The sequence below is a fragment of the Salvia hispanica genome, chromosome 6 (assembly GCF_023119035.1).
Source record: "Salvia hispanica cultivar TCC Black 2014 chromosome 6, UniMelb_Shisp_WGS_1.0, whole genome shotgun sequence".
NCBI lineage: Eukaryota > Viridiplantae > Streptophyta > Magnoliopsida > Lamiales > Lamiaceae > Salvia > Salvia hispanica.
The window spans coordinates 40,246,234-40,261,429 of NC_062970.1; the positions used below are offsets into that span (position 1 = coordinate 40,246,234).

The 15,196-nt window shown below is 31.8% G+C and overlaps 1 protein-coding gene and 1 long non-coding RNA gene across 3 annotated transcripts; both read left to right on the forward strand.

Annotated features, from left to right (window-relative positions):
- The first annotated feature begins 6,351 nt into the window (after positions 1-6,351).
- Positions 6,352-11,752, forward strand: LOC125196053 (protein ZINC INDUCED FACILITATOR-LIKE 1-like). Of its 2 annotated transcripts, XM_048094412.1 has the most exons (16): positions 6,360-6,593; positions 7,025-7,065; positions 7,585-7,645; positions 7,714-7,816; positions 7,894-7,996; positions 8,095-8,148; positions 8,762-8,824; positions 9,209-9,258; positions 9,352-9,427; positions 9,800-10,000; positions 10,083-10,170; positions 10,417-10,502; positions 10,588-10,695; positions 11,090-11,134; positions 11,224-11,312; positions 11,442-11,752. In XM_048094412.1, the coding sequence occupies exons 1-16, from the start codon at positions 6,443-6,445 to the stop codon at positions 11,578-11,580; spliced, it is 1,458 nt and encodes a 485-aa protein (XP_047950369.1). In that variant the 5' UTR covers positions 6,360-6,442; the 3' UTR covers positions 11,581-11,752. The 2 variants fall into 2 exon arrangements, with proteins under 2 accessions (XP_047950370.1, XP_047950369.1); XM_048094413.1 differs by lacking the exon at positions 9,209-9,258 and having other exon boundaries at positions 6,352-6,593; positions 9,792-10,000.
- Positions 11,753-12,692: 940 nt separating this feature from the next.
- On the forward strand, positions 12,693-13,338 carry LOC125192669. Its single transcript, XR_007171446.1, has 3 exons — positions 12,693-12,899; positions 12,987-13,018; positions 13,142-13,338. It is a non-coding gene; the product is annotated as an uncharacterized LOC125192669 (long non-coding RNA).
- Positions 13,339-15,196: the final 1,858 nt, after the last annotated feature.

The following is a 15,196-nucleotide window of genomic DNA, read 5'->3' on the forward strand; positions in this document are numbered from 1 at the left end:
ATTTCCTAATAAAACCTCATTAATTGCCAAGAAATTGTCTATGTGCTTACCTCAATATCAAAAAAATCAAATAGTTTATTATTATGATTTTGTATTTTACACACATTGTATGTAATAAAGATTATGGATTGGTGATTATTACCGTCTTATTTTTTGGAAACGACTACACAATTTAAATGCAAGACGCGTATAGAATTATAAATTGGTTGAAAAAAAAGTAATTTTCCAAGAAAATGTTGTAGAAAAATGTGTTGAAGGTCTTCTTGATTGCACGATACTGTGGTCTATGCAATAAATCAATTTGTTGCATGTGCCTAACAATCATGTAACAACTCAACAAATTTGAGTTTGTGGTATTTAAGGCACTTGCGGTAAAATTACATAGTTATTCATGCACCATTGTCATACCTAACAAGAGGTATGCCGTTCCAACTAATTTTCATGTGGGAAGGCATCTATGCAACTAAATGGAGGATATCGCGTTCATCAAGTTCCGTGCGACTATTTCTCGACCACCAGCTGTGAACCTCGTTGACTTAACAATGTTGTGCAATACCATCTTTGCAGGTGCATTATGGACACTTGCGTTTATAATTGTTTTATATTTATACAAATAAAATCATTATTGTTTCATATTTTGTACACGCCATGCAGATAAAGAGTTAGAGACATTCAAAAAATATATTAAATAATGTATTAAACTGAAACAAATATGAAACTTTTCTTTTAGTATGTTTTATGCAAATTTCAAGTATTCTATATCAATATGAAACAAATGTAAAATATTTTGTATAAATTATGCAATTACTTTTAATAAATAAGTATTGACGGATCTGCATGCTAACCAGGGATACAATGCGCCAAAAAATTGTATTTATGCTATATTAATCCATGAAGAAATAAATGGTAGTTTTGCTAAAAAAATGAGGAGCGATTGAATGAGAACTTAGGGAGACGAATAGAGAACTCATTAATGTGATGAAGAAAAGAAAATTGAAATGGATTTGGGCTTTAGTTGTAGTTGGGCCATATTTTTGTTAGTAGCAGTAGGGAGTACTTTAATACATTATGTCAACTTTACATTTAATTAAATAGTATGATGACTTGATTTTTCATTTCCAACTAGTATTTTTTTTGAAGATTGTAGTAGTATTAATTCATATTGCTTCTATCTGTAAGAAATTAAATAGCTAGAACATAAGATGATAATAAATGAAATAAGTAGGTTTTTTATGGAAAAAATTGGTTATTTAGATACTTATTATTCTAGTTGGTTTTAGTTTGGATTAAATTAGTTGAATAAATTAACATGTTTATCCTAATTTAATATATAACAATACGCAGCTTCTTTGCCTTACATTTACAAATTAAAAATTATGGAATCGCTTCTGCCTATAAAGGTAAATAAGTTTCTTTTTGTTTCATATGAAGGGATCTGGATAAACCAACAACTTCATTTAATTTTAACAATTAATGCATTAAATTTAAAATTTCAATGCAATATTTTTACATTTTTTCAATAAAAATATTTTTATTTTAATTAATATTTTATAATATAATACTTCCTCCGTTCCATAATAAAAGTTCTATTTTGTCATTTCAGCCTGTCTCGTAACAAGAGTCCTATTTTGCCATTTCGGTCTGTCTCATAATAAGAGTCCTATTTCAGTTTTACCATAAATAGTACGAAGGCCCAACATTCCACCAACTTATTCTACTCACATTTTATTATAAAACTAATATATTTAAGTGAGACCAATATTTACTAACTTATTCAATTCAATTTTTTTACATTTTTTAAAATCTGTGTCATAACTAAATAGGACTCCTATTACAGGACAGATGGAGAAAATATAAAAGAAATTAAATTTCATTAAAATAATAACAGGTATGATTGATCATGTCCAATATTCACCGCCATCATTTCACTTGCATTTTGATCAAATCAAACAGACGTAGTAGTTTCAAATTGTTCCACGTGAAAGGGTCTGAATAATCCAAATCCAATTTGACATTTTTGTACCAATCGGGTCCATTTGCCTTGAACGTGATCAACAAGCATGTTGTAACCATTTTTGGTTGAATTAATGTAAATAGTGTAGCAAAATATTAGTAATTTAAATACAATTTCATTACACCTCCAAAGATGCTGTCACTTATGCTATTATGCTATGTCCCAATCATATCCAACAATCACATGACCTAATTCGGATAATCTTTTAAAAAAGTTAGTATTACTATCATCTAAAGAAAAAAAAACACCTTTTTTCAAGACTATTTATAATAAACAAAAAAAAAATATAGAAAAATAGCAAATCGAAAATAGCAAGGGGTAAGGATGTCAATCGGGCTAATCCGTTCGGGTTCGGGCCAACCCACTCGGATTGCCGGGCTATTCGGGTTATGGATTTTTCGGGTTATAAGTTTTCAACCCTAACCCTAAACCGCTGGGTTTTAGGCTAACCCATCGGGCTATTCGGGCCTAAAAGCTTTCGAAAATAATTTCTTGTATCGAAATTTTCTTCTATAAAATGATTTAAAATTTTAAATACTTTTTTTCTTTTTAGTTAGAATCATATAAAATCTTCATATTTTCATAATATTCTATAATAATACTTGGAGAGAAGCATTTCGTCTCGATCAACTACTACATAAATTAAAACTTGTGTTCGTGTCATTATTTTGACATTGTTCGTAACTTATTCTTTGTGAAAATTAAAAATCATATCTTACATGAATCATTATTAAAATGATAAATATATTAAGATTTTGATGAGTTATTTCTTAATTTTGTCTTGATTGGCTTTAGTGGTGGTAAGACACTAGTGGCAAATGATGGGACGGTGGAATAATGAGTTGAGGTGGAACTTGAAAGCTGATATTGTGGAATCGAGTGGAAAAATATATAATGAAAATTGAATAAGTCTAATGATTATGTAGAAATATTGAGGATTCAAAAATATATAAAAAAACCCCTAAAACTTGATAATTTTTAATTAAAGTTACAATCCATCGGGCTGACCCGCAACCCGTTCGGGCCAACCTGTTAAACCCGCCAACCCATTGGGGCCAACCCGTTTAGCCCGTTTTGTATTCGGACAATAAAATTACAACCCTAACACGCTCATTTTACCGGGTTGTTTGGGCCGGCCCATGGGTCTCGGTTTGAATTGACATCCCTAGCAAGGGGTACACAAACACAATCCAAACACTAAAGTTGAATATATAACTGATAATACTAAGAAAAAAATGAGTGACAAAAAACATGTTTTTAGTCTCCAATCAAATCTCTGATAACATTTCATTCTTTTGTTACTTTCTTCTCCAAATTTGAGTTAGGTTTAAATCCTTGAAAGATCACTATATTTGTTACTTTCTTTCTCCAAATTTGGGTTAGGTTTAAATCCTTGAAAGATCACTATATTGTGAATATTTCAGTACCAACCAAATAAGTCTGCTCCAATCCTAATTTCCATCACAATGGTAGGTTTACCAATTTAATTATGTTGTAGTATCGATATCTTCGGCGAACATTAGATAAAATATTTCTTAAAAATTAAAAGGTAAACTTCGTAATTAGTTCCTAGAAAATGATGTTTATACTAAAATAGGAGTAGGAAAAATCGTGTTTTATGGATCTAGATAAGGAAAAATCACATTTGAAATGCTTATGGTGACCATTTTACCCTTTTAGTTTTTTCGCATTATTATATTATAATGAAACCATTATCACTGTAATTATTAATGTTGTACTACATGCCAGATTTCTTCATTATTGTTTTTATTAATTTTTAAATTTTCAATAATGACTTCCCTTTCAATATTTCAAGGATCTAAATGATACCATACAACATCATTTTCTAAGAAATAATCATGAAGTTTTAATCATTTAGTGAAATAAAGTGAACGATGACAGAATTATCACGTGTTTAAAATGTTTTGGATGAAAAATTCTTCAAGTTTGACTCGGTGGGGCATCTGTGCATGAAGAATCAAAATTGAATTTGAGATTCACCTATAAAGAAAACCAACCCCTTGTATGCAATATATTCCACACCTTACTAATTGCATAGTATTTTTTTCTTGTTCTTGTCTACAGAATAAATTATGACAAATTAAAATTCGAGGGAATATTCAACTGTACGATTTTTTGCATAGACACACAACAATTATATTAATGCATTAAGTTGATTATTACGTACTATATTCCAAAATGGTAGGAGAGAAATAAATGAAATAGGTCAGATCCCGTATCATTATATGGACAAACACTTTTGTGTGTTCAAAATAACTTTTTTGGAAATTCTGAAAATATTTTTTGACATAATTGAAAATGATGTTTAAGGATGATTTTATTGAGACTTAACTTGTGCACTAATAAATGTTTTGGAGGTATTTTAATTAATTTTGGTAGGTGAATATTCCTTCGTATATCTATGTCTCATCACTATATAAAATGAAAGAGGAGTTACACTTACGACTTACGAGGGAATTTATAGCTTAACTCTACAATATTTTATTTTAATTATGCGCCTACTGATGCAAATTAATTTGTTTTGGGGTGTGCTTTTCTGAACTATTTTTTCAATTTTTGGCATTTATACTCAACTCCAATTTTCTAATCATCAACTAGAATTAATAAAAAGTAGATATTCTAAGTATGTTGAGAAAAAACCAACACCGGTTAGGAATTTTTTTATACTTATCTAGAAATGAAAAATATAATTAATCACAATTATAGTAAGTACCAACAATTTAGCGGAAGGGACAATCGAACGTGGCAAACGGCGCCGTAAGGATATACTAGGTGTGTGTTCGTGAACCGTGGAAATGAAAGAAAATAAATTATTATTTGACGCCGTCACGCCGAGTACTAACAATCTACAACCGCTGAATATCAAATATAAATATTCCTACATCCAAAAATAAACACTTGTTTAAATATAGCAATTCCAAATCATACACGAACCAAGATACTATATTTATCATTGCTATGTCGAATCCTTCTACTTACATTAAATTAACATAATTTAAAGTTTTAAACCATCATGTGTCAATAATGGCAGTTAAGGTCGGCCATCCAAATTGACCGATCGCTACAAATTTCTGATTATGTAACTATTTAAATAAGTACTATAGTATATTTAGTGAAATTCTGATACGTTAAAAACTTAGATGTCATATTTGTGTTCAAAGTTCAAACTAATGTTTTTTGGAAAGAAAACCAAAATACTTATTTTAAATAATAGTACTATAACAATTTATTTTGAGTATTAGTATTAAAAATACTCATTTCATACACGGATAAATTAATTGATGAAAAATAAAAGTAATTGATGTTATATTCTGTCTTCAAATATGATCAAATTTCGGTATTTAAATTCCTAGCACTATGACTTATATTTAAAAACTAATGATATGTTACGTGCTAGAATCATCTATTCATCATTTATCTAAGAATATCATTGCATCGAATGTTGCGATCAACAGTCGATGACAAAAAAATAAAATAAACGTCGTTATATAAGTATATGTATAATGCCATTGACTTCATCATAAGTCAGAAATAAGGAGCTCAATTCCAATTTCATTACGTACATATATCAACCCCATAACCAAACAAATTATATGTCACAAATCAATTCTAAATACATTTGTGTATGTTGGTTTAAAGTTTTTCAACCTTATATAATTATAACCTTGATTTGAAGATGGTCGTATATGATAACTTTGACTTGAGACAATAATCTACGAATTAATATTATTTCCCTTTCAAAAGGCCATGAATGAAGTGAGGATTTTGTAGAATGGCCATATTTTTCTACCACAAATAAATAATAATATCGATGGTAAAACATTAAGTTTCAATATAAATTTGTCGAAAAAATATTATTGATGTAGTAATTACTAACGAAAAATTTACTAAAAACATAAAATGACTAATTTTGCCGACCACCGATAATGAAAAAAACATAAATATTGATTATAGCCGGAGATAATATATTTATTTATATCCCTTCTATCTACAACTAATAATATGTTTTCTATTTTAGACAGTTCTATAAAATTAGTCACTTTAAATTTTTAACAAGTTTATCTTTTTCTAAATGATTTTCAGATTTTACTAAAGTACTTTTAAAAAAAAATCTGAATCTCTCTTGTGTATTTGATTAATTTTGCAATCGTCCAGTAATAGTAATATTATTGGCTGTAGAAGCATAAAAATAAAAGTATAAGGAGTATAATAAAAACAAATATAATTGGCCAATATTTTCAGTGCGGTTAACTTGAGGTGCTCGTCTTTTTGTAGGATCACACTAGATGGAATATCATTCATGTGCTTCGCATGTATGTATATATAGCTGGCGTGGCTCTCATTTTGAGCAGACTCCAATCAAACGCGAGAGAGAGAGAGAGAGAGAGAGAGAGAGAGAGATAGAGAATGGCTGCCATTGATTATGCTGAGAGCTTACTGCAAAAAGATGACTACGTCGAGGGTTGCCCAGGCTGTGCGGTCGATCGCCGCAAACAATTGCAGAGAGGCATGCCTCTCAAGCAAATTCTCACCGTCTGGATGATCGTCCTCGCCACCGGTAACTAAACCCTTCCTCTCTCTGTGTGTGAATCGAAGAATCCAGAAACCTTCGGGATTGTTGTTTTTCCTAATTATGTTTCATTTTTTATTCTGCTGCTTCAGTTCGATATAAGAAGCACCTTTTTTGTGGTAATTCATCGGCATGAGTGAGTAGTAGTAGTTTGAATCGAGGAGAGTGCGTGTGTGTGAATCATGAGTACGCAAACATTTGCTGTTTGGTCGTGAACAGTAGAATAATGGAAGATTTCCTTTTTAAGTGTTGCTTTCGAGTCAGGGGTTGTGTTTCACAAATTGTGCTTACATTTCCGTCATGATTCCAGCGACGAATGAACTTAGTTTCATTTGATTGCATTAGCATTTGCGAATTGCGACCTCCATCACTTCCTTGGTACTGAAGCTTCTTTTCTCTGTCCCATTGCTTGTCTACAGCTCTGACAATAGCATCTCTCTACCCGTTCCTCTATTTCATGGTAAGCATTTGACTCTTTTCCATCATCTGTCTATTTCAGGATAGTATGTGTTGTTTTCGAGTTGAACAGTACAATTTTGGTAGGTCATTAACTGAAGAAAGTTGAAAATATGTGTTGTATCAAATTCTGGTGTAATAGGCCTGAATATGAAGAATGAAACTTACACTTGCTAAAAATACATATCTGCCGTCTAATTTGATGGAAATTCTTATGATTTTATCCGGTAATGAGTTACCAATATAAAATTCCACACGGATCCTAGGAAATTTGAGGGCATCTAAATTTGTTTCAAGGATGTGTACTTTCACTGTTTTGATGGATTTTTATTCTTCTATACTGTTTACTAGCCTGTTTTTTATATGAAACTTGCTGTTTATCTGCATTTTCTCCTCCTTTATCATGTTAAACTGTGAAGTTTATCGGAACAAATTTTTTGCCTAAAGTGAAAACATGTGGTCTGGGCTGATGGCAGAGTAGCTAACTTATTTGAGCATCATTTTTCCTTTGTTGCTGTTCCAGATAAGGGATTTTCACGTTGCAGATAGAGAAGAGGATATTGGTTATTATGCTGGTTTTGTAGGTAGGAAAACCTCTTTTCTTCTTAATAATCTTAATTACCTTCCTCTACTTATTCCTCACTTTATGAAGGATGCTCATACATGGTTGGAAGAGCTGTGAGTTCTACATTGTGGGGAGTAATTGCTGATAGATATGGTCGGAAACCTGTCATAATTATAGGCTGTGCCTCAGTGTCAGTAACCGATTTCTTTGTTTTAAGCTTCTTATCATTTTGGGTACCCAAATAATTAGGTGTTCGTCTGTTTTCAGGGTTGTTTTCAACACTCTGTTTGGCCTTAGTGTGAATTATTGGATGGCCATCATCACGAGGTTTCTTCTTGGTAGTATGAATGGCTTACTTGGACCAATAAAGGTATTCAGTGGTAATTTATATATCAACTAGTTGTTTTTTTTTACTTATTTTTCCCTGTTGGATTCCTCATTGTATTTATGGCTTCACTCTATGACCAGGCATATGCATGTGAAACGGTTCGTGATGAATACCAGTCGTATGGATTGTCAGCGGTAAGCCGTTGTTGTATGTTTTGTACTAATTTATTGTGTGTGAATTGTGATACCAACAAATATGCTATCATATGGAGCAACTAACAGGATAATGCATCATGGAAGAATACCTGCTGAGAGTGTCTGTGAAACCTCATACAAATTTGAAGATCAGCAATATCATCTACTCCATAAGATTGCATTGATAAAGAAAAGAATGACAGGAATGATTTATACCTTAACAACTAAAATCTCTAGAATATATACTAGTTTTATTTGGTGACCACAATGTATTCATCTGCAGTAGTTGCAAAGACCACACTTCCACCATATTCCAATTAAGAAGATCTTCTCTCTTAAGCTTGTTTTAAAGAGATTATATCTTCTACATTGTATAAGATGTTACTGAAAAACTGCAAATACATCTATCAGATCCAAATGTTTTGTTTTAGCAGAAAACCGCATCTTTGTTAGAAATATTGTCTGACACTTTGGAACTTATAACCCCTAAAAACATCTTAGTAACTCTTCAGAAATATTTTTAAGAGGGCCTGAAGCGCTGACCTATTTCTGTTTCTCAAGTTACTCATTTTCAAATAGCGATTCCTGAGAATTCAAATTCAAATTTCCATAGGTTAGCACAGCATGGGGTACCGGATTAGTCATTGGACCAGCGTTGGGAGGCTTTCTTGCTCAGGTACTAATATATGGAGTATGTGTTTGTGGGTGAGCAAGTGAATTTGATCATAAGTATGTTTTCATGTAGTGCAACGGCCAAATGTTAGCTATGAATTTTCCATTCCGTAACCATCTTGAATTTATAAGGCCAAGGGGGAAGTTCTACCTATTCAACTACAGTTTATTAAATATAAGTACTAATAAAAAATAGCTAAGGAACTTCAACCTGTAGTTTGTTTTGTATGTTGTCTTTTGGCAGTCATTGGTGACATATCTTTAATTCTTCAATATTTTGTGAATGACAATATGTCTGAATATGTGCATGTATGTGTGTGTGTGCGCCTGTGCTTGCCATCACCAATTTAACGGTTCTTTTTTATTTTGGTTTAATATTTGGACTAAGCCTGTAGACAAATTCCCTGGAATATTTACGTCAGATTCTTTTTGGGCGAGGTACATATTGTGATAATCCATCGTATCTATTTCTTATTCATTTCACCTTTAGATTCTGGTTCTATGTACTCTAACTCAATAACATTTTGATAGATTCCCATATTTCCTGCCCTGTCTGATAACCTCAATATTTGCGGCAGTTGTAACTATCGCTTGTTTCTGGATCCCGGTACGTTTCTCCATCTCTCATGCTATTTACCTCTTGAAAGCTTAATGTGTTTTTTATGTTATAACAAGATTAAGTTGATGACAAGATATATATCCATCTGTAACCATTAGTTGTTCTGGCCGTGCTCTGTGACTGCCAAATGTTTAGACAATGCATTCAAGTAAAAGTTTAACTGAGCAAAGAGACCTGACCTGAGAGCCGTGTGAAAAGAAATCAATAGACGAATTAGGCTGTTGGACTATGTGCATGTGATTCCAAAGAATAATTGATATGTTGCATATCTCTTGTTTATGTATAGTCATAATTACTTTCATCTAGAATGCTTAGAATTTTCAATGTCAATTTAATCTAATGAATTTTTAAGAGATGCAGGAAACACTACACACACACATTTTAGTGAGTACATCTTCTGGAGGTTCTTATGATGCTTTGGAGGCTGCAACTGAACAGTCTGACATTAAAGAGATGGAGGAAAATAAGGCTTCTAAGAAAAGCCTCTTTAAGAACTGGCCACTTATGTCATCCATTATAGTTTATTGCACTTTCTCACTCCATGATATGGCTTACTCCGAGGTAAGTACTAATAGTTGATTTAACTTTTTAACTTCTGAACTTGCTTACAATCATGACAAGGTTCATTTTTATTCGTACACAGATATTCTCATTATGGGCCGAGAGCCCCCGAAGACTCGGAGGGCTTGGTTACTCAACTGAGGATGTTGGATCAGTTCTTTCAGTCTCAGGTATGGTTGAACAGTTCCTGCTAGAGTATCATATATGCCATCAATTGTGTAGTTATAGAAGGTATCGAACTAGGTAAAAATATATTCTTTCATTATGTCAGCTTTTTCATAAGCCTATGGACAATCTATACTGTTCCACATGCTTGCTTAGCTTTTGTGCAACAATATGTCATGCCTTCATGAGTATAGTTTTCCTCACTCGCTGTTGTCTGCTAGTAATATATTGTCTACTTGTACAAATTTCAGGTTTAGGCCTTCTGATCTTCCAATCTTCCTTGTATCCGATTCTGGAGAAACTCTTGGGTCCTATCATGATTTCTCGAGTTCTAGGAGTATGGCCTTGGAACTAGACATATACTATATGATTTGAATATGATCTCCAGACATTCTTTTGTTGAGGTTTCTTTTTGAATGCAGATTGTTTCAATTCCTCTCTTAACAAGTTATCATTACATAGCCATGCTTTCAGGGATCACACTATCCATAGTGTTGAATATTGCATCTCTGTTGAAGAATGTCCTATCAGTAAGTGATTACACTTTCCATTTTGAAGGAATATAATACTCCCTTCGTCCCACAAAAGATGTCACACTTTCCTTTTTAGTTTGTCCCAAAAAAATGTCACATTTTCCTTTTTGGAAAAAGTTCTTTCTCACGTGAATATAAAAATTATATTTTCTCTCTCCATTTAACACACAAAACAAAACCTCCTAAAATCTCGTGTCGTCCCATAAGTGTGACATCTTTACTATACCTTCTCTCGTTTTGTTACAATAGTTGAATATGCCATTTTTGCTACATGAGTTCATTGCTTCATTATTTAGCAGACAAGAAATTTACATTGTGCAAGTAAGTAGATCTAGTGGAAGCATACATCCATACATTGCTACACCTAATAGTATCTTTTTTGTTTGAGCAGATCTCCATTGTGACTGGGCTCTTTATATTACAAAATAGAGCTGTGGTAATTCTCTAATCGTTTCACACATAATAATTATCAAGCTTTCATGATTGTGCCTCTGATAAATGAGTGTATCGACTAAATGATCCCAGGACCAAGACCAAAGAGGTGCAGCAAATGGTCTGGCCATGACCTTTGTGTCAACTTTCAAAGCTGTTGGTCCTTTAGGAGGAGGAGCACTGTGAGTTTCCATTCAGAGTCTTATTCATTTAACCCTTACGTTTGATCGGGTTTGCAGTAACAACTTCACAGTGCTCATATTGTCTTAGACATCTTGCTAATTCGTCCTTGTTTATCTCGATTTGTGCAGGTTTTCTTGGGCAGAAACACGCCTAGGTGCCGATTTCCTTCCAGGAGATCAAATGGTTTTCTTCATCCTCAACATTATTGAGGCAATTGCAGTTTTGATGACATTCAAACCATTCTTGGTTGAACGACGAAATAGTTGATTCAACGCTTCATTGTAATTCTTTGTAAGCCATTAATCTTCGCAACCAAAGCATATCATGTTGTTGTAACCAAAACTCTGATTTTTTTGTAATAGAAATATCATGGATAGTCTATGTATCTATGTAAAATTTGTACGTATAATTCATATTTTGTGTTGCGAATATTGATTTATTTAGCTTATTCATAGCTTGTAGTAGTATCTATTTCCGATATTAAATACTCCATGATATTCCATTAACTCATACTTGATACTACTACTTAATTTTACTAAAATTATTATATAAAATATGATTCATACTAGTATTTCACTATTTTATTTTTTCTGCACTGTTTTATATTTTTAAAAATATGTGCCAAATAAGATAAGATATTTTTTTATGGTTAGAAGGAGTATATTATAAAAATAGTAATGGTTTGGAATTTGTTTAAAATTTTCGTTTGCATGGAAAGTTGATAACTTGATATCAAGAGTCCGCGACAACTAAAAAATAAAGAGGTACACGTCGCTTTGTATGCATATAATGCCATTTCTATTACGCACACATCAACTCCGATCCATAGCCAATCAAATTATTATCATTATCTATCCTATCAATAAAAGCTCAGTTTATTTGGGGGGAAATCAAAGGGATTTCCCCCCTGTTTTCAAATTTGCGATTTGGAGGGAATTTTAATAATGCCAACCGCCCACACACACTCCCATGTATTAACCAATAGTTTAAATGACAGTACACACTTTTTACATTAAATCCTATGGTCAAAAGCATTTTACTTATTTTTAAACCTAATTATATCACATCAATTTCAAAGTGAGGGTTTTCCCCCCAATAAAAAGAGAGGGTATTCCCCCTAAAAGAAAGAGAGGGTTTTCCCACTTAAAAAAAAGAGCGTTTTTCAAGGAGCCAAAAAAAAAAGGGGGGAAATCAGATTTCAAATTTGCAATACTTGAGACATCTCTCTATAAATACCAGTTGCATTGGAGCACAAATACTGCAGGTACTTATTTCTCTCTCTACACTCTTAATGTTGCTTTTATATCTGCTTTCATATTCTTATTTTCTTTTATTTCGATTTATTACCATCTTTATTTTGCAGATAATAAGGTATGTGAATGCTATCGAATACTTTTATCTACAAAGCTTACATTTTATTGTTTTTTAGTTTGTTATTTTTTTTTATTGCTGTATTTATTTATTATTGCACCTATTTACACATACATGGAATAATTAATACAGATACATCCCTCTTGCAACTTCTTCTCACACTGCACAAAGAAAAACAAAAAGAATATCAAAATGAGAGGACAACAGCAATAAAGGTAAATTTTATGTGGTTGCAATAACAATTTTACTTTCTATGAATATTCATCAGCAAGTTTCAACAATATTACCTTCTCTTCCAGCAGAATCAACATGCAGTAGAAGACGAGCAATAAAGGTACATTTCATATGATTGGTCTAAAGTAATTTTTCTTCTACAAAATCTGTAATTCATCAAGAATCTTTAATAAAGCCACACGCTTAAATCTAATCTCCTCCAGCATTTTTTTGGATTTTGCAGATAACTAACAAGAACTACTGTTTACCAAAGAATATAAGAAGAAGAAGAAGAGTAAATTTCAAAACTAGAGAAGAAGAAGAAGAAGAGAGAATGAACAGTTCCATTTTTAGAGGAAACGCATAAAAACAAGAATAGATGAATAATATGAACAAAATGATTATTCTGTACAAAATGTATTTTCAATTTATTACTTTAGAAGATTACCATTTTTTGAATGATACTTTAGACATGAACTTAAACTTCTTCTCCATTCTAATGGTGTAATTTCTTCATCAAAGAGAATGCTTACCCAACAGAATGCTTTCACTTCATTTCCAAAGCAGCATCAAAGAGAATGCTTTCACTTCACTTCATTTACAGAGCAACATCAAAGAGAATGCTTTCACATAATTACCCAACACATAAAAAACTGACAATAGTGTTAAATCAATCACAACAGTAAACAAAAGATCAAAATAAAGATAAAATACTTTCACGAAATGGAAATATCATTACAATATCTTCTATGCTTTCAGACAATTAAATAAGACAAAATAACATTAAACATTTATTAAAAACATTTAGTAAAATAACGGGAATCAATTCATTCAATCACAGATTTTAAAACACATTTAGCCAAATTATTAACTTCCTAATATAAGCCACATATTAAGTTAAGGGAATATAATACAAAAAAGGGCAAGAGAATTCAAGGGTAGAATGTTCCTAATTTTTACACTTATATTTTAAGCATATAATTCTAGCGTCTGTAAGGAAGATGTAGCAAAAGAAAAGTTCCAGTTGAGAAAATCATAAAAAATTAGATTAAGAAAAGAGTATGAAATGTAGAAAAAAGACTTTTCATTTAAATTATCTTTTATCGATAAATCATTTTACATTTTTGCATAGCAGTAAATAATATTTAACTCAAACAACTAAAACTGACTGCAGTGTCTAATCAATCACATCAACAATACAAGCTTACAAAATAGAGAAAAAATCAATTCACACAACAATTAAAGAGGTAAATTGGAAATCACTAAAACCATTATTACAAAAAAAGTGCACGTGTATCAAGAACATAAATAGGAGAATTTGAAGAAAATAAATAGGAGAATTTGAATTTCAGAAAAATTCAATAATATCTACTCCATAATTCACGTGGAAATTTTGCATAATACATAAACAAAAATGCCTTTATATTTATGAGAGTATATAAATATACCTTTATTGAATGTAATGCAACAAAGATAGACCATGACTAACTACATGAGGAGATACTATATGAAATGGTTGATGAAGTACGAAATAAGTTTAGGCCGTGTAAAATAGAACAATCATACATTGCATAATTGTAAAGTGCCCATTGGATCGGCCGATCAAAATAGGTAAAAAGAAAACTGCGGTTCATCAACGATTAAACTATGGGAGAAAATTTTGTTAATCTATACATGCCGACAACTGAACATGAGCGCCACAGTTAAAACAGCTCGCCATGTTATCTCATGGGGCAATATTGTATTCAATAGTATATACTAGAATATACAACTTTGGAACAAGTAATATTTTTATGCGAAAACAGACAAGAAAAAAATTGAAAATCAAATGCCAAAGTATATTGTGTGTGTTTTCCATCAACCAATGCATCACTGAGAAAACAATGGATATATCCTCTTCGAATTCAAATCATATTCAAACATGTATTAGAAGGACGAACATGGTAAAATCGTTGGAGTTGTGGAAAAAAAAAATGGCGAGAGCAAAACGGAAATAGTGCAAAAGTATAACAAAGATAAGACAAAAACACACTTAACACAAATATATCTCCTCCTACAAAATCGAGAAGAATTAACAATTTGTGACTATAGAGCCGTTGGAGTGGTGATTGTGGAGTCGGAGGTAGAGAATGAGCTATTTATAAGTAAAGGGTTAGCAACTAGGGTTTTGAGTCAAGGGTATATGAATGGGCTTGGTTGGGAGAGAATTCAAATTAGAATAATGTAATTATAGTAGATTTAATATGTTAAAGTAGCTATATTATTATTATTCAATTAGCTATGCGGATCCGTAATTATA